Source organism: Crotalus tigris, unplaced genomic scaffold (assembly GCF_016545835.1).
Source record: "Crotalus tigris isolate CLP2741 ecotype Arizona unplaced genomic scaffold, ASM1654583v1 scf7180000017690.20705106771:4171800, whole genome shotgun sequence".
In the NCBI taxonomy this organism is placed as follows: domain Eukaryota; kingdom Metazoa; phylum Chordata; class Lepidosauria; order Squamata; family Viperidae; genus Crotalus; species Crotalus tigris.
This window is the reverse complement of record NW_024096569.1, coordinates 2,784,408-2,804,305: the sequence shown is the minus strand read 5'-3', so window position 1 is coordinate 2,804,305 and position 19,898 is coordinate 2,784,408. Positions and strand designations below refer to the sequence as shown.

The 19,898-nt window shown below is 46.1% G+C and overlaps 1 protein-coding gene across 1 annotated transcript in view; it reads right to left on the bottom strand.

Moving 5' to 3' along the window:
• Positions 1 to 5,614: 5,614 nt before the first annotated feature.
• The window catches only part of TGM1 (transglutaminase 1), a 56,696-nt gene continuing 42,412 nt past the window's right edge, over positions 5,615 to 19,898 (bottom strand). Inside the window, exons 7-15 of the mRNA XM_039338035.1 lie at positions 17,632 to 17,806; positions 14,488 to 14,626; positions 13,040 to 13,143; positions 12,431 to 12,519; positions 12,160 to 12,313; positions 10,864 to 11,145; positions 10,333 to 10,493; positions 8,218 to 8,354; positions 5,615 to 7,122 (exon numbers count right to left, since the gene is read on the bottom strand). Of these exons, the coding sequence (XP_039193969.1) occupies positions 6,702 to 7,122; positions 8,218 to 8,354; positions 10,333 to 10,493; positions 10,864 to 11,145; positions 12,160 to 12,313; positions 12,431 to 12,519; positions 13,040 to 13,143; positions 14,488 to 14,626; positions 17,632 to 17,806 (1,662 nt within the window). The 3' untranslated portion in view covers positions 5,615 to 6,701. The remainder of the gene's footprint in view (positions 7,123 to 8,217; positions 8,355 to 10,332; positions 10,494 to 10,863; positions 11,146 to 12,159; positions 12,314 to 12,430; positions 12,520 to 13,039; positions 13,144 to 14,487; positions 14,627 to 17,631; positions 17,807 to 19,898) is intronic.

Genomic DNA, 19,898 nt, shown 5'->3' with positions numbered 1-19,898 from the left:
GCCCAATCCCCGCCTTCTTCTCCTTCGCACGCGATTCTTCTACGTTGCCGACGCCCAGCCTCTCAGTGCAGGCCGCGCCCCCTGAAGTCCCGCCCCCTAGGCCACTGTCCCGCCTTCTTTGCGCGCCAACCTGGCCTTCAGCCCCGCCTTGTAAGCGCTCAATTTTCCCCCCGCCCCCAGCGGAGGCCCCGCCTCTACATCGCCCGCCGCAATCCTCTCTCTTCCTGTAAAGGCCGCACAGGCCGAAGCCACGCCTTTTTGGCGCTCCACTCCGCTGTGGCCCCGCCCCGGTTGAGGCCACGCCTCTTAGAGCGCCCGTCCCTACGCCGGGGCACGCCCCCGATCCCGCCTTCTTTGTTGTCCAACCACTCAGCGGAGGCCCCGCCCCTAAGCACCCGCCTCTCCTACTCCCGCCTTCTTTGCGCTCCACCTGCACCGGCGGCAGCTCCGCCCTCCCAAAATGGCGCCGGGCCTTCACCGTGCGACACACCCCTTTTGACAGCTTTACGCCCAAAAGGGGCTTACGCCCTGCCGCTCCCCTCTCTCCTCCGCCCCGCTTCTCCCCACACGGAAGGGCGAGCTACTTTCGAACAGGCCTCCCCTTCGGGACTCATCCCGGACCTCCGCTCCTCCCGCAGCTAAACTTCCGCTCTGTTGCCATGGAGACTCGCCTCGCCTTACTCCCCACCGGGATCGTCACTTCCGGTTTAGGGAAAGGGACTCTCCCGTCCTCCGCTTGAGCGTCAGCGGCCCCTGGTGGTTGTGTGAGGGATAGCACCAGCCGGGCTTCCGCCTTCTTGCTGGTCTCCTAGGCGTTGATGGGAGTTGTAGTCCCGCGTGTCTGAGGCTCATGGGATTTAGGGACTGAGTTCATCCCCAACGTGGCTCCTTGTTTTTCATTTTATTTGGTTTCTGTCTGCCTTCCTTTCCAAAACCCAAGATTCCTTGCACGGCAGGCTCTCCCTGCAGTTCTCCCCATAACGACAATCCTGCGAGGCAGGCTCAGCTCCAAAATCCAAGGGGATTTTCCAAAGCTAATCTCCCTCTCCCAAGCATGCTGGCCTGCAAAGCTGGTTTGTTGCCTTAAATTGGCTCTGTGCAAGAAGGCGGACTCTACCACAAGGCCAGAGTGCTTATTTTTCAACCTTGGCTACGTTAAGTTAGGTCAGTGGTCCTCAACCTTTTTAATGCCGCGACCCCCAACCGGTCGTAAATCGAGGACTACTCAGCCGGTCGTAAGTCAAGGACTACTCAACTGGTGCAGCACCGTTTGCAGAATGGGGGGGCTCAGCAGGGCAGAGACAGCCTGGACAATTCCTATTGGCTTTGGAAAGCCAATCAAATTAGACTCTATTCAAGAGAGTCTATTCTGTGGGCTTTCAAAAGCCAATAGAATAAAAGGGAGTAGCACAGCTAAGGAAAAGGGGGGGAAAATGGCGGACTGTGTTGTTTGGCGACCCCCGTGAAATGGTCGTTCGACCCCAAATGGGGTCTTGACCCACAGGTTGAGAACCACTGAGTTACGTGGACCTCAACTCCCAGAATGCCCTAGCCAGCATAGCTGGCTGGGGCATTCTGGGAGTTGAAGTCCACCTAGCTTAAAGTTGAAGTCTGGGAGTTGAAGTCCATTCTGGGAGTTGAAGTCCACCTAGCTTAAAGTTGCCAAGGTTGAGAACTGATGGGTCAAAGTCTTCCTTTTCATTTTCACATAGGCAATTAGGAAGAAACTGTAAGAGATCAAATAATATCAGAAAATTGTTTAACACTATTCTTTGTAAGGTGGGCGATAAGGACATACAAATCCATCTATTTTAATGAATAATGGCCAAATGGCTTTTAGAAGTCAGGGCTTTGACACAGGGCAGGATAATTACTTTGAAATCTGTCGCTTCCGTGGGAAGCTAGAAGTAACCACTAGCTCAAGGAAATATAAAAACAAAGAGAAGGCTAATGTCAGCAACATGTCATGGTGAACGGGTATATGAAATATAAGGGCTTTTTCTTGGGAGGGGCTGAACTGAAATATATTCTGTTTAGGCGATTCGGATTAGCTGATCGGGATGAGCAGGTGGGCTGTTGAGTTCAATAGGGGTGGTGGGGTGGGGACTAGCTTCGTGAGAGGATATAAATATGTGCTTTGTGTGTGTGTGGCTTAATCTCCATGAGTTTAAGACCACCAGCTTTTGCCAAAGCTTTATTTCAATAAAAATCTGTTCCTGGAATCCTAAATGAGTTTGTTTATCTTTGGGAACCTGAGCCGAGAAATCTAGAACCCATCACCTCAAATCTATGGCGTTCGATTGCTTTGAGCTCCGTATTCTTTGTTAGGGTGGTTTTATACATTTTTGGGACTGTGTTTTGTGTTCATTGTAAGCTGCCCAGGGTCAGGAAATGTGAGCTGGGCAGCTATAAAAACTGAAGCAATAAATTAAGTCGAACTATGTTGACCAGGAAGCCTTTTTAAAGTCCGCCAAGTTGGCAATTTTCTCCCGATCCTGGAGATCCAAAAGACACTTTGTACCATGGGAAAAAAACTTTTTTGTGTGTGTGTTTTTCACCCCCTTTCAGCTACACTGGAAAATTTTACTTTATTTTGAGAAGGGGCAGCTGTTGGGCCTTTGGATTGTGCGTAGAAAAACAAGACATCGCAGCTGAGGCTGTTGCAAGAGAAAATTTCATTTGCCAGGGCCTCGAACAAAAATTCAATTCAACAGGCAAGATTGCTCTCCTATAAGACATCTAATAATTATTACATATACAGGTAGTCCTCAATTTATGATCACAAATGAGCCTAAAATGTATGTTGCTAAGTGAGACAGTTGCTAAGTGTCTTGCCACAGTTGTTAAGTGAATCACTGCAGTGGGATGGGATGAGATGGGATGGGATGGGATAGGATAGGATAGGATAGGATAGGATAGAATAGAATAGAATAGAATATATGGGAATAAAAAATAGAATAGAATAATAAAGAATAGAATAGAATAGAACAGAATAGAATAGAAGAGAAGAGAAGAGAAGAGAAGAGAATAATAGAATAGAATATATGGAATGGAATAGAAAATAGAATAGAATAATAAAGAATAGAATAGAACAGAATAGAATAGAACAGAATAGAATAATAAAGAATAGAATAGAATAGAAAAATAGAATAGAATAGAATAATAAAGAATAGAATAGAATAGAATAGAATAATAGAATAGAATAGAAAATATGGAATGGAATAGAAAAGAATAGAATAATAAAGAATAGAATAGAATAGAATAATAAAGAATAGAATAGAATAGAACAGAACAGAATAGAATAGAATAATAAAGAATAGAATAGAACAGAACAGAATAATAAAGAATAGAATAGAATATAATAGAAAAATAGAATAGAATAGAATAATAAAGAATAGAATAGAATAGAATAGAATAGAAGCTGGAAGGGACCTTGGAGGTCTTCTAGTCCAGCCCCCTGCTCAAGCAGGAGAACCTATAACATTTCAGGGGATCACACGACCATTAAATTGTGCCTCCAGTTCTTGAAGACGGCCTGGACATGTCCCTGCAGTTTTCTTGGGTAAGATTTCTGAGAAATGGCTGTTAGTTCAGTGATCATAAAAATAGGGAAGTAGAAGTTAGACATTTACAGGCAACGTCTTGCAAAAGACGGAACAGCTTTAACAAAGAGTTGCACAAAAGTTGTGGTTCGGTAGCCCAGCAACTCCAGTGCCATTCTGATAAAATGCAGCTGGGATTCTGACTCGCCATTCTGAATTTTATAGTGTGGCAAAGAATGAAAAGTGGCCGGAATGACAAGTGAAAAGTTCAGATGGCAGACGCGGAGAGGAGCCTCTTTGACTCCAGAAACTGGGACTTCCTTTTATTAATGTGTTCTAATTCTCTGAAGTCACAAAGCAAAGCAAGCTCCCCACAGAATGTAGAGTCTGATTAAAAACTGGCTAAAAAAACTTGCCAAAGTTACAGGGAATCCTCAACTTACAATGACCATCGAATCCGAACGGTCACTAAACGAACGACTGTAAGTCAAGGACTTGTTTCTGGCACTTGCCAAAGCCCCCTTAAAAAATACGACAGCTGATTTTAAACGTCACGCTGCCCTCTGAAGCAGGCTGGGCTGAAAACTCCTGCCGGAGGAATTCTGGGAGTTGAAGTAACCATGCCGTCGTAACTTTGAGCAGTCGCGAAATGAATTGTTATGAGTTGAGGATTACCTGGGCGTAGATTTGAACTCTAGGACAGAGGTCTCCAACCTTTCTCAGTTGGCGGACCGGAGGGAAAGGCAAGGGGAAGCATTTTCTGTGCAGACGCGCACACGGAAGTGGGACGGCGAGCCCGCGCGACACAAACAGGGCGGTGATAGCACCCGGGTAGCACACTCGCTCGCAGCTCCCGTTTTTGCTGCACGGGCACTAGTACCATCCTGTTTTCGTCCCGTTTGCATAGCCGCGGTTGCACTAGCATGAGTGGGGGCGAGTGCGCACACACTGGTCAGCCTGTTCCGCAGACTGGTGACCAGCAGGCTATGGACCGATAGTGGGTCACGGACCACAGATTGGAGACCCCTGTGTTAGTAACCTGCAAACTCCTTTATATCTCATTACAGTGTGAATGCCACGCTTTCCGAATATGAGAGTGAGCATTAACTAGATCAGGAGTAGGCCACCTTGCCTCTTTTATGACTCGTGGACTTCAACTCCCAGAATTCCTGACCCAACATGGCTCAGCTTGGAAACCTCTCTGTTTCTCCTCAGCATGGCTGGCTCAGGAATTCTGGGAGTTGAAGTCCACCAGTATAAAAGAGCCAAGGTTGCCTACCCCATAACTAGATCATACTAAGGATGTCGTGGGATGCTATGAAGTGTTACATGGCACACGTAATGTTATGGAGCACATGTGCGCTTCGTCAGAGACATATCAAAGGATGCTGATTAATGAAAGAACTCATTCTAAACTCAATATGTTTCAACTGCATATAAAGTGATTTTTTTTAGGTTTCTATCCCTGGGGTGCCTCTTCCTGCTTATGCGTAAACACAGGCGGTCCTCACTTTACGACAATGGAGCCCCAAATGTTTTGTTGCTAAGCGAGACGGCTGTTAGGTGAATCTCGCCCCACTTTACGACTTTTCTTGCCACAGTTGTGAAGTGAATCACTGCTAACTTAGTTGTTACATGAATCTGGCTTCCCCGGTCGACTTCCCTTGTCGGAAGTCCGCAAAAGAGGATCATATGATCCAGCTGGGACACGGCGACCGTCATAAATACAAGTCACGTTGCCGTGCGTCTGAATTTTGATCCTGTCCCTGAGGAGGCTCCAACGGTCATTAAGTGTCAAAAACGGTCACACGTTCTTTTTTTTCAGCGCCGTTGTAACTTTGAATGGTCCCTAAATGAATTGCTGTAAATCGAGACCAGCCTGTCAAAAGATATTAATCTACTTTTACAGTTTGGATCCAGTTTGTAGCACGCTGGGCTCAAATAATCTTGCCAGCCTTTGCAGCTGACAATTTCAAGACTTCTGGTCGACAGGCAACCCACACATTTCATAGCTCAGCAACAATTCAGAATAAATTAAAACGTAAAAGCACGCCGCTATTTAAAAAACACGCTAAGAGTTAAAAACCATTTATTTTCAAATAAATACCTATATTAGTTCGAACACACAAAAAATACAGCTTTTTTTTCCTTGCTTTTCTCTTTTTTTTTGCTTCATTCGTTTTCCATATAGGTTAAATGCAGTACGATAGAAACATAATTAAGAGCAAGAATCTGGCTAGTAATTAAAAACCGTCTCCACTCCGCTTTAGGGTTACATGATCAGCTCTCTGGACACTTTTAATCTGCATATATTTTAAGCGCGTGAATGGCAGAAGCATGGCTAGCCAAACTTACGTTGCATTAACCTTCCTTAGCCATGTGATTTCGATTTACTTCCCCCTTAAATACACTTCCAGGACAAATCCTGGAAAAAAAAGGAGAGCTAATAAAACCCCAACCTCCCCCACCCCAAATCTGTCCAAATAAAAAGAGGGGGGGAACCATGGGGAAAAATTCCTAGACAATTCCTTTGGCTCAAGTGAAAAGGCCCCCACTCATCTTAGGAAGAATAATAATTTGAAAAGCAAATTTATGCCTTCTCCGTTGGAAGCTCTCCAGAACTTCTCCATTTGTGGGAAACAAGCATGCAGACGTGAAGATTGGTGGCGCGTTTAAGAAGGAAACAAGAATCGCGGTGAAATATAAGTGTCGAGTTATAAACATTCCTTGCACGGGGGTGGGTGAGTCGTGCCCCTGGGGCAGTGGGGAGGGGCAGATGGGGTGAAGGGGGTCCCAGAGCTGGAGGAGCAGCCGAGTCCTCAACACCCCCCCCATCTCGGACGAACGGTGTGGAAGAGGGAAGATGCCTCAATTGCACCCTACAAATTCCAATTCGGTTGGGTGCTTATTCACAGAAGACAATAATAGGCGGGAAAAAGGGGGGAGCAGAACGAAAGCGAAGGAAAGAGAAATCGGTGGGTGAAGAAGTGGAGACGTTTCCTGACGGTCACCACCGGGAAAAACATTTCGCCGGCCTCGTGGGCTTGGTGCACCCCACTGTGGTTCTGTGGCTTGGGCAGGGACCCCCCCCTCCTCTCTTTGCCAGCTGGTTTGGCTGTGCTGTCATGTCGCACTCGGCAGTCACGGCTAAGAGCTGGCTCACACGGGTCGCCCCGTGGCCCCTGGCCTGGCAGTGGCAGTCGTCCCGTGAGCATTGGGGGCTCGTCCGGGATTGGGCTGTCGACTGGGGGTAGCCCGTGCATTTGTGTTGGCATTTGTGTTGGTGTTGGCATTGGCTGGGGTGCTGTGGTTGGCGGGCTGTCTTCCAGGGGAGGATCGAGCGGCTGCCGAGGACCCTCGGACGCGGGAAGGCGAGGCTCTGCCCCGGGCGGGAGAACCCCGGACAGGTGCCGGAGAGGCTGATGGGCCCGGTGGAGGGCTCTGGGCCACATCGATGGTTAGCACGCCGTGGACCTGGGAGAGCTGTGGGCTGTCCAGACTGGCAGCCAACTGGCGACGTCCGGCACGGAGCGGGGTGAACTTCTGGCAGAGTCGCACCGTTTGATGCGGACCGATATCCCTGCAACGTGAAAAGAAGAGATTGTGGGTCATGTTTGCCAATCCCGCTCAGGAAAAAGGATGCACAGGGAGTCCATGACTAACAACCGTTTACTTAGTGACTGTTTGAAGTTACTACGGCCCGGAAAAAAAGTGACTTAAATCAGTGTTTCTCAATCCTGGCAACGTTAAGATGTTCGGACTTCAACTCCCAGAATTCCTTGCTGGCTGAGGAATTCTGGGAGTTGAAGTCCACAAGTCATCAAAGGACCAAGTTTGAAGAGCCCTGCTTGTGGACTTCAACTCCCAGAATTCCCCAGCCAGGCACGCTGGCTGAGGAATTCTGGGAGTTGAAGTCCACAAGTCATCAAAGGACCAAGTTTGAAGAGCCCTGCTTGTGGACTTCAACTCCCAGAATTCCCCAGCCAGGCATGCTGGCTGAGGAATTCTGGGAGTTGGAAGTCCACAAGTCATAAAAAGGCCAAGTTTAAAGACCCCTGTCTTAGACCATCCTTCCCCTGAAAATTGCATCTTCCAAATATTTTTTCACACTTTGATAGTATGCATGATCACTTGGCCAGGTAACAAGGCCATTTGTGAGACAAAATAATTCCTACTTCTTTCTTAAAATTTTTGATTGCAAAGATCTGTCCTTTTCAAAAAACACCACGTGTCAGATGGACAGGGCAATAAAATATTATTTTGGTGGTCCCGAATTTGGGCTGAAAGGTGAAGAAATGTCTTCCTCGAGGGGGGGGGGGGCTCAACCTAAAGGTAGAACAACAAGCAACGGATGGAAGCTAATCAAGGAGAGAAGCAACCTGGAACTAAGGAGAAATTTCCTGACAGTGAGAACAAGTAACCAGTGGAACGGCTTGTCACTGGAAATTGTGGGTGCTCCAAAACTCTCTAAGAAGAGATTAGACAAGAGACTGGAGTGTCACTTGTCTGAAATGGTACAGGGTTTCCTTCCTGAGCCGGGGGTTGGACTAGATGACCTCCAAGGTTTCCCTTCCAAATCTGTTCTTCTGTTCTTCCATTCTGTGTCTTCTGAGAATACCAGATAATAGGAAGAGCAAAAACGCCACAATAGGCAGCTTTCTACAGGTCTACTCACCCGACGGTCATCGTGTTGGGAGTCGAAAGTCCGGAACCTTCCATGTGGAAGGTGGCCTGGGTCAAGGTCACAGGAAGAGGGTTCTTGAAGACGATCTGGACTTGGGTTTCTTGTCCAACAATGGCCGGACCCAGCAGCTGCGGAGGAGAGAGGAAGAGGATGAGAGACGAGGAAGGATTAACGGCACTAAGCGGTTGCGAACGGATCGTCAGAGGACCGTAAAAAGAAACTACAGATAGTATTTTAGTCTTCAGGGACCGTTAAAAGTCACAACCGCGCTGAAAAAAGGGGTGTACGCCTTATGAGCGGTCCCCGCACTTTCAACCATGGCAGAATCCCCACGGTCACGGGATCAAAATTCAGACGCTTGGCAACTGGCGTGTACTTATGCCAGTTGGAGTGTCACGGTGTCACGTGACCTTCCCAGCCGGTTTCCGACGAGCATAGTCAACGGGGGAAGCTAGATTCCCTTAACAACTGCATGACTCGGCAACTGCGCTGATTCGTTGCAAAAAAAAAAAAAGGTCGCAAAATTCACTGCGACTCGCTAAACCTCTGCCTTGTTTAGCAACAGAAATTCTGGCCCCTGTTGTGGTTGTAGGTTGAGGACCAGTGGTGGGGTTCAGCCGGTTTGCACCGGTTCAGAAGAACCAGTAGCTAAATTTTGCTGAGTTTAGAGAACCGGCTGAATGCACACTGCTTCCAGAAGTTCGTTCTAGGCCTGGGAGGCCTGGAGGAGGCATCGCAGACCTAGAACGGCCCGCCGGAAGTACGTGGATACCACTTCCGGAAGTCCGTTCTAGGCCTCGGAGGCCCAGGCCTGCATCCAATCAGAGAACCGGTTGTTCAGATATTTGAACTACAGCAATGGTTCTCAACCTTTTTAATGCCGCGACCCCCAACCGGTCATAAGTTGAGGACTACTCAACTGGTGCAGCACCGTTTGCAGAATGGGACTTTTGGCGGGCTCAGCAGGGCAGAGACAGCCTGGACAATTCCTATTGGCTTTTGAAAGCCAAGAAAATTAGACTCTATTCAAGAGAGTCTCTTCTATCGGCTTTCAAAAGCCAATAGAATAAAAGGGAGGAGCACAGCTAAGGAAAAGGGGGAAAAAATGGCGGACTGTGTTGTTTGGCGACCCCCGTGAAATGGTCGTTCAACCCCAAATGGGGTCCCGACCCACAGATGAGAATCGCTGGCCTACAGGCAGTCTTTGACTTACAACAATTCATTTAGTGACCATTCACCAACGGCACTGAAAAATGTGACTTATGACCATTTTTCAGTTATGACTGTTGCAGCATCTCCCATGGTCATGTGATCAAAATCCAGATGCTTGGTAGCTGGTTCCTATTTATGACGGTCTCAGCGTCCCGGGGTCGCATGATCCCCTTTTGTGAAGCTGGATTCACTTAACGACCGGGTTACTAACTTATCACCTACAGTGTTTCACTTAACATCTGTGGCAAGATGTAAAATGGGGCAAAACTCACGTAACAAATGTTTCACTTAACAACAGAAATTTTGAGCTCAATTGTGGTCGTAACTCGAGGATTACCTGTATTTTAGAAATATATTTATATATAATTACTCCCTGGCGCAAAGAAACACTGGTTTTAGATATATCCAAAGGAAATTTTGCAAAGTGAAATAATACACCCTCCTAGGGGTAGTATTTTTTACAAACATCTGAATGGTATGGCAGTACTCCCAGTGACCCTCCCTACAGAATACAGCTCATCCTTATTTAGCCACCACATTGGCACCTGTCATTAACTGAAGTGGTCAGTAAGTGAAACCATGACTTTGCTTATGACCTTCCGGGAGCTTTCCTTGGCTTGACAGACCTGTGAAGGCCGTAAAGACAAAGAGTTGTCGTGAAGTTACTTGTTTGTCATGGTCGTAACTATGAACAACCGCTTAAAAAGTCAGTCACTAAATGAGGACTAATGTAGAATGTAGTTCCCCTTATCCCAAAGAACACGTCTCTTGACAGGAACCGGTAGCTCCAAATTTGGGGACAGCTGCAAAAATAAATTTATCTAACCAACATCTCCTGAGAATCCTAGTTTGTCGGACACGGCTGGTGAAGACAGCCAAGAGTCCATGTCGTACCGTCAGAGTGAGGTCCGGGGTGCGAAGACGGAAAGTGTGCTCCTTCGCAATGACCTGTCCGGTTTCAGCTACTTTCCCGGAAATGCTGAGCTTCATGGCTCCTTGGTCCACCAGATGGGTCTTGTACTCGGGATAGGAGATGACCATCGGAACTGGTTGAGCTGTGAGAAGGAAGGCGGACAAATTTGGGGTCATGTATGGGGAGACCCTCAGGATACACAAATGCCAAGTTTTCCTTTTCCTTATTTCGCATAACCCGTTCCGCTTCGCAGCACCTTTCTCCTTCTGTTTATATATATATAGCACCATAGCTCAAACAAAAAGCACCGTCACCATGTGCTTTACTGCTCAACTATTTCAACAAAGAACATATATACCACAGATCCAAACTTGTAAACACTGCCATCTGCTGGCTGAATACTACTCAAGTTGCTGCATTGAAATACATTCCAACAAATGAATTCCAATACCCTCGGGTCCCTCCCAGTTTTGGCACAAGATGCCGTGCCTCAGGCAGCCGCAGATGGTTACCTCCTCCTGCAGGAATCTGGACCTGCCGCTGCTCCTGTTTAAAATTGCTGCCGGTGACTCCTGTGTAATACATGACCGCCACAAAGAGGTTGAGAGAGACGTTGCGAGGCATCGAACTCCGGTTCTTCAGGATGACCCTCAAGGAGATGTCCTGTCCGGTGTAGGCCTCTTCAGTGTCGACCGTCACTGAGATGTCTTCTCCCCACTCCTTGTTGGTGTAGATGTGGGCCTTGGTGCCGTGCTTGGCGGCGGTTTCCACTGCTTTGCGCTCCGCTTCCGTTCCTGTGGAGAGAAAGAACGGAGAATTCAAAAAAGGGGTCCCTCGGATCAAAGAGAGATACGAAGAAGACCTTGATGAAATGCAGGCAGTCCTCGACTTACAACAGTTCATCTAGTGACCGTTCGAAGTTACAATGGCACTGAAAAAAGTGACCCAGGACTGTTTTTCACACTTACGACTGTTGCAGCATTTCCCCCCCCCCCAGTCACATGTTCAATATTCAACTGGTTTATATTTACGACGGTTGCAATATCCCGGAGTTACGTGATCCCCTTTTGCGAGCTTCTAACAAGCAAATCAATGGGGAAGCCAGATCACTTAACAACCTTGTTACTAACTTAGCAGAGGCAATGGTTCACTTAACACCTGTCATAAAATGGGGCAAAACTCACTTAACAAATGTTTCACTTAGCAACATAAGCAACATGACCATCTCTCAAGGACTACCTGAAGTCATCTGAAATCCCAAGCTCCTGATGGAAATGCATACAGAACAGAAATAAATCTTCCTTCTTGTATCGGAATAAAAGCAGAAAATAGGATTTGCTCCTTTCTTTTCAAAAAGTCCACCCCCAAAATATAACTCCAGATTTCCTTGCTTTACAGGTAGTCCTTGACTTACAACCACAACTGAATCCCAGATTTATGTTGCCAAGCGAGACATTTGCTAATTTTATTTTACGAGTGAGTGAATCACCACAGTTGTTAAATTAGTGACACGGTCGTTAAGTGAATACAGCTTCCCCCGTCGATTTTGCTTGTCAGAAGATTGCAAAAGGGGATCGCGTGACCACCAACCCTGGGACACTGCGACCGTCATAAATACGAGTCAGTTGTCAGGATCTGCATTTTGATCACATGACCACGGTCGTAAGTGTGAAAAACAGCGGTAACGTACTTTTTTTCCAGTACAGTTGATAATGTCAAACGGTCACTGAACAAATGGTTGCAAGTCAAGGAATAACTGTATTTATGTCGCCGTTGTCCCAATCCTTCCCCGCTCAGCGTTGTTGTACCTTCGGGATGCTTATAAATGTTCGTGATGTCTTGGCGCTGATGGGATCCCACGGCTTTGGTGCTGATGAGATGCCCGATGGCTTTTTCTTCTACATAGACGATCTTGAAGGTGCCGTCTCTCTGGCGTTGCCAATACACCTTGTCGCTGTTCACCTGAGGAGACAAATCGTCACTCATCCGTCCTCTTGCCAATTTTCTCCCCGCTGTGCCTGAAGGACCGATTTCGACTAAGCCTCCCGGGATCTGTCCATCGCTAAAAGAAGGACCCACCTCGGCAAAGCAGAAGGAAGCGTCGTATTTCATGTAGACCAGACCGTTCTTGATGGCCTCCACAGAGCAGGGCCCACAGCAGAAGATCCCTGTGGGAAGACATGGAAGGTGACGCGAGGAAGGAAAGGTAGAAGAAGGACCGACTCCTCCACCCAGCGTCACGCTTCCAATCTGGAACCTTCTCCAGGGTTCCAAATGTGGAGATCTCGTCATCAAGTTCGAAGCACGCACATGATATTGCCAACATAAGGAGAGGGGGAAATGGAATGCAAACTCCAGACAACAAGAAGTCAAGTTGTGGGAACCAAGGACGTTTCAGCAGATGTTTGCCAACCTATAGACACTTTCTCATAACGGTATTTTGACACTTGATTAGACAATGTGACCTTCACTAAGAAGGGAATGGAGGGTTCTATATTTTAATTATAGTGGTTTGCGCGGGAATTAACCGGAGCTGGTTTCGCTTTCGTTCGTGCCAAAAGGACGTACTCAATAAAGTTTTGCACTGAGAGACTGGATCATCTTGGCGGCGTTCACTCAGTTGGGTTCATCCGTCGGAACCTTGACACCCATTTCATAGGAGTTCTGTTTCACCCCCCCCAAACTTACCACTGCTGGATTCCTGGGGGGTTGCGTCCACCACCTGCCACCCGTCGAAACCTGAAGGCAGATCCGGTCGCTTCATCCAACAGTCGTTCCACACGTGGAAATTCCTGCAAGGAGGAAATTCAAGCATTCAGTATGTAACAGAAGAACGGAGTTGGAAGGGACCTTGGAGGTCATCTAGTCCAACCCTCTGCTCAAGCAAGAAACCCTATATCAGTGGTTCTCAACCTGTGGGTCGGGACCCCATTTGGGGTCGAACGATCATTTCACGGGGGTCACCAAACAACGCAGTCCGCCATTTTTTCCCCACTTTTCCTTAGCTGTGCTACTCCCTTTTAGTCTATTGGCTTTTGAAAGCCAATAGAATAGACTCTCTTGAATAGAGTCTAATTCTATTGGCTTTCAAAAGCCAGTAGGAATTGTCCAGGCTGTCTCTGCCCAGCTGAGCCCGCCAAAAGTCCCATTCTGCAAACGGTGCTGCACCATTTGAGTAGCCCTCGACTTACGACTGGTTGAGTAGTCCTCGACTTACAACCGGTTGGGGGTTGCGGCATTAAAAAGGTTGAGAACCACTGCCCTATACTATTTCAGACAAATAGCAGCCCTTCAGTCTCTTCGTCAAAACCTCCAGTGATGGAGCATTCACAACTTCCTGGTGGCCAGCTGTTCCACTGGTTAATTGTTCTCACTGTCAGGAGATTTCTCCTTCGTTCCAGGTTGCTTCTCTCCTTGGTTAGTTCCCACCCGCTGCTTCTTGTCCTGCCTTCAGGGGCTTTGGAGAACAGGTGGACCCCTTTGTCTGTGGAGAATTCTCAGTTATCCAGGTCTCGGTTGTCCCAAAAGTGCTTTTTCAAAAGTTGCAACTGGACTTTCTCTGTTTTTTCCTGGAGGACGTTTCACTTCTCCTCCAAGAAACTTCTTGAGTTATGACTGAATAAGTCAGAACTGATGAAGCTTCTTGGATCAGAAGGGAAACATCTTCAAGGACAAACAAGAAAGTCCAGTTACCATTTGAAAAAGCACCTTTGGGACGGGTGGACCCCCTCTTCTTTGAGGCAGCCCCTCAAATATTGGAAGACTGCTATTATGTCCCCCCTCGTCCTTCTCTTTATTAAACCAGACATCCCCAATTCCTGCATCCGCTCTTCGTAGGTTTTAGCCTCCAGTCCCCTGATCCTCTTTGTTGCTCTTCTCTGCTCTCTTTCCAGAGTCTCAACATCTTTTTTGTACCGTGGCGACCAAGATTTGTTAACCTCGGATGCTTCTTGATCTCTTGAAGAACACTGATCAAGTTGAAGGCCCAGCTAACAGGAGACTAACTTATTGTTGTTCTTCTCTGCACACCTGTCCTCATCCACACCACCCCAACGTCCATGGAGGAGGAGGAGGAGGAGGAAGAAGAGGAGGAGGAAGAGGAGGAGGAGGAGGAGGAGAAGGTTCCAAGTCCTCACCAGACAGAGTCAGCATTCAGGTGCTCCAGGGGCTTCATATTCTCGTCAAAGTAGATGTCCATGGTGAGGCTGACATCCGTGTCGTGCGCCGAGTTGTAATTGGTGACAGTCCGGGTGGCAATGCCCAGGCACCGCAGGACTGGGGAGGGAAAGAGACAGAGAGGAAGGGTATCAGCAGAGAGGCCTAATGGTTGCACTCTATCGGTATCCCCCAAAATTGAGGGGGGGGGACTTTTCTGATGGGATGCTTGCTGTCTTGAACTTAGAGCAAAAGGTGTCCGTGTGCGGGGTTCATTGGCCATCGAGAAATTATGAAGTCTCGACGGCAATTAAAAGTTATTATTCTGTTATTATTATTATTCTCCCTTTTTCCCCCCTACAGGACTGATTGGATTAAAAGATTAAAAGGAAAAGTCTGGAGCCAGGTTATAGTAGAATCACAAAATGGGAAGGGACCTTGGAGGTCTTCCAGTCCAGCCCCCTGCTGAAGCAGGAGACCCTAGACCAGGGGTAGGCAACCCAAAACACTTAAAGAGCCACTTGGACCCGTTTCCCACCAAAAACAAAACACTGGGAGCCGCAAAACCCTTTTGATATCTAAAATGAAGATAACACTGCATATATCCTTTTTTACCTTTATTATAGGTGTGTGTGTGTGTGTTTCTGTGTGTATCTGTGTGTGTATATATATGTATATGTGTATATACACACACACACACACACACACACACACACACAGGTAAAAAAAGGATATATGCAGTGTTATCTTCATTTTAGATGTCAAAAGGGTCTCTCTCTCTCTCTGTCTGTCTCTCTCTCCCTCCCTCTCTATCTGCCCTTGGTCTGCCACTCCTCTTCCCCCGTTCTCTTTCTTTCTCTCTCTCTCTTTCCTCTCTCTCTCTCCCTCCCTCTCTCTTTCTCTCTCTCTCTTTCTCCCCCCCTCCTATCTGTTGCTCACCTGGCAAGCTTCAAGCTGTTGTCCAACAAGCAACCTCGTCTCTTTTATGACTCATGGACTTCAACTCCCAGAATTCCTGAGTCAGCCTAGCTGGGCTAGCTAGCTCTCTCTTGCCCTTCCTGCTTCCTGCTTCCTGCAGAGACGCAGCAAAGGGAGGAGCTCCGCCCAGTAAGCTTTTCAGCTCCTCGGAGAATACTGTGAGTGCACTCTCTTTTACACATACACACAGACACACACACACACACAAAAACACAAACACACACAGAGAGAGAGGGAGAGAGAGAGAGAGAGAGAGAGAGAAGCAGGGAAGCGCAATTGCCTCTCTCTGTCTCTGTCTCTCTCTGCAAAGGCAGAGGAGGCTGGGAGCCACATGGGAAGGCTCAAAGAGCCGCATGCGGCTCCGGAGCCGCAGGTTGCCGACCTGTGCCCTAGACCAGTGGTTCTCAACCTTTTTAATGCCGCAACCCCCAACCAGTTGTAAGTCGAGGACTACTCAACCGGTCGTAAGTCAAGGACTACTCAACTGGTGCAGCACTGTTTGCAGACTGGGGCTTTTGGCGGGCTCAGCAGGGCAGAGACAGCCTGGACAATTCCTATTGGCTTTTGAAAGCCAATAGAATTAGACTCTATTCAAGAGAGTCTATTCTATTGGCGTTCAAAAGCCAATAGAATAAAAGGGAGTAGCACAGCTAAGGAAAAGGGGGGGAAAAATGGCGGACTGCGTTGTTTGGCGACCCCCGTGAAATGGTCGTTCGACCCCAAATGGGGTCCCGACCCACAGGTTGAGAACCATTGCCCTAGACCATTTCAGACAAATGGCTCTCCAATCTCTTTTTAAAAACCTCCACAATCTAGACCAGCCCCAGTTGTGTCCTAATATAGGTACTAATAAGAAGTCCTTATGATATCAACTAAAGTGCGTATAGTCCAGGCCATGGTTTTCCCAGTTGCAATGTATGGCTGTGAAAGCTGGACCATAAGAAAGGCTGAGCGCAAAAGAATTGAGGCCTTTGAACTATGGTGCTGGAGAAGACTCCTCCGAGTCCCTTGGACTGCAAGGCGTTCAAACCAGTCAGTCCTAGAAGAGATCAACCCCGACTGCTCTTTAGAAGGCCAGATCCTGAAGTTGAAACTCAAGTACTTTGGCCACCTAATGAGAAGGAAGGATTCACTGGAGAAGAGCCTAATGCTGGGAAAGATTGAGGGCACTAGAAGAAGGGGACGACAGAGACTGAGATGGCTGGATGGAGTCACTGAAGCAGTAGGTGTGAATTTAAATGGACTCCAGAAGATGGTAGAGGACAGGAAGACCTGGAGGAACATTGTCCATGGGGTCGCGACGGGTCGGACACGACTTCGCAATTAACAACAACAACATGATATCAACTAGTCAATCGATAATCATCTCAGCGATCCTCCTTATCTCTAACGAATCGTACACATTTTTCCAAATTTCATAATACTCTGTTTCCATTTTACTTTTAATCTCTAGAATTAACCTGTCCATTTCGGCGCAGGATAAAATGTTATTTATTATTTCTTCCTCAGTGGGGGTTTCCTTTCCTTTCCATTTTTAGGCGCATGCCAATCTTGCTGTGGTTAAAATATGCCATAGTAAGTAAAAAGATGTTTTTGCTGAGTTTATCATTAATAATCCCTAATAAGAAGGTTTCTGGTTTTAAATCAATTTTTGGTAATAGTATTTCTTCCAGCCAATTTTTTATCCGATTCCCAAAATTTTGCCCCTTTGAACATTCCCACCACATGTGATAGTAAGTCCATGGACTTACTATCACATAGTAAGTCCATGGAAGCCTTCTAAATTTCCAGCATGTTGGTGAGTTTTTTTTTTTTTTAATATTTATTTTGACGATTGAAAAATGGTTTATCAAAAAGTTTACAGATGTTATACGCACAGTTTGTTATACTCTGTGCTGTTATAGAATGTATTTTAAGTTTCTGTTGTTCTTTCTGTAACATAAGGTAATACTAATAGCATGAAGCCAGGGAAGTTGAATCATGTCCATTTTTGTTTTTAAAATGTACATTTAATAAAATTTGTAAAAAAAAAAACCCCAAAACAAAACACAACCTAGAACAGCCCCCCCCCCGCACCCTCCTTGATGCTCTCGTTTCTTTTCTCGTGACCCACTACCCTCCCCACGTCAACCGCGAACAGCGGCCACCTGAGGTCACGACGCCGGCAAACACCCAGCACTGCCCGTAGAGCACGGGGTATCCGGTACGGAGATACTTCAGCAGAATGTCCCGGCTGCCCACCCAGGCTGAAGGATTTGTGCCGCGGGAGTAGTCCCCGGTCCAGTTCCCGACCAGCACGCCGTTGTCGTCCAGAGAGTTCACCTGGGGAGGAAACAACACAACATCGTCGTGGATCGAAACAAGGCCTACGGCAGGGATGTCACGAGGGCACTGAAAAAAAAATGACATGGCTGGTCCTCGCACTTGTGACTATTGCAAGATCAGATTAGGCATATTTGAGAATCGGGACATATTTACAACGGTTGCAACGTCCAAGAGTCGTGTGATCCCCTGAAATGGTCTAGGTTCTCCTGCTTGAGCAGGGGGCTGGACTAGAAGACCTCCAAGGTCCCTTCTATTCTATTCTATTCTATTCTATTCTATTCTATTCTATTCTATTCTATTCTGTTCTCTATTCTATTCTATTCTATTCTATTCTATTCTATTCTATTCTATTCTATATTCCATTCTATTTCTTATTCTATTCTATTCTATTCTATTCTATTCTATTCTATTCTATTCTATTCTATTCTATATTTTATTGTTCTATTCTATTCTATTCTTTCTGTTTTCTATTCTATTCTATTTCTTATTTCTCTTTTCTTCTTTCTGTATTCTGTTCTATTCTATTCCATTCCATATTTTCTATTCTATCCCTTATTCTATTCTATCCCTTATTCTATTCTATTCTATTCTATTCTATTCTATTCTATTCTATTCTGTATTTTATTATTCTATTCTATTCTTTCTGTTTTCTATTCTATTCTATTTCTTATTTCTCTTTTCTTCTTTCTGTATTCTGTTCTATTCTATTCCATTCCATATTTTCTATTCTATTCTATTCTATTCTATTCTATTCTATTCTATTCTATCCCTTATTCTATTCTATTCTATTCTATTCATTTGTGACCTTCCCAAGCAACTTCTGATCAGCAAAGCCAGTTTCGTTTAAGGACCGCCTGTTTCATTTAACAGCTGCAGCGATTCGCTTAACGACCACGGGAAAAGGGTCGTAAAACCAAGCCCAACTCACTTAACAACCGAATGTCTGCTCTCGATTCTGGTTATAAGTGGAGGACTAGCTGTAGACAAAAATAAATAAATAAATAAATCATCGCTTGGCCTAAAATATCTGAGATTCTTTTCAAGGTTTTCTCCCTTGCCTGGCCTGAATTTCTGTTTTTATTGCGCCCGTATAACTCTTACAGTGTCGTTTCCTCAAGAGGTCATTCCTGTGGCTCGTTGTGGTTTCTCAAGTTTTGTGACCCTTTCAGGTTTATTACAGCACACAGTTTTTTTTGTGTGGATTGTGGTGAGAAGAATGACCTCGGGGCCTAACCATCGCTGAGCCAGCAAAGGGACAGGAAAAAGCAGAGGAGCTGAGAGGAAATTAAACAGAAGCAGTAGGAATGAGATACACCCCGTTGTGATAATTCCCAACGCATCGTGGCCTCTTTGAAGAATATTGTGTGTGATTCAGGCCTGGTGAAGCAGCCATCCGGCCTTACGATAACAAAAAGGCTCTGATTAACGTCGGGGAACCTAAGCAATTATCCTGTTCCCCAATATTGCAAGAAAGGCACCCCAATTATGGACGAAAAGACAGACAGGCCTTGGCTTCACCTGTGTGATTTCCTTCAACAGAAACAGGTCGATCCAACCGGATGTACCAGACCTGCCTCAATTAATTTACACATTTGCTAATTCGTCAGGTTGAAAGGCTGCGCCACGTTCCCGCAATTGACTTTTATTAAGTGTACAAATCCAGAAAAATGAGTTTTTTGTGGTATATTTGGTTCCCCCTGGGCTATTTATTTTTTTATTAAAAATACTTATTAAGTGTACAAATCCAGAAAAATGAGTTTTTTGTGGTATATTTGGTTCCCCCTGGGCTATTTATTTTTTTATTAAAAATACTTATTAAGTGTACAAATCCAGAAAAATGAGTTTTTTGTGGTATATTTTGTTCCCCCTTGGCTATTTATTTTTTTATTTAAAAATACTTATTAAATGTACAAATCCAGAAAAATGAGGCTTTTGTGGTATATTTGGTTCTCCCTGGACTATTTATTTTTTTAAAAAATAGACATATTAACAGATCTGTGCAAATAGAACTGGTGGGTAAAAAACAGAAAGCTGAGGTGAGAGAGGGTGTTAATTCCGTCTTTGGAGACAGGCAGTCCTCGGTTTACGA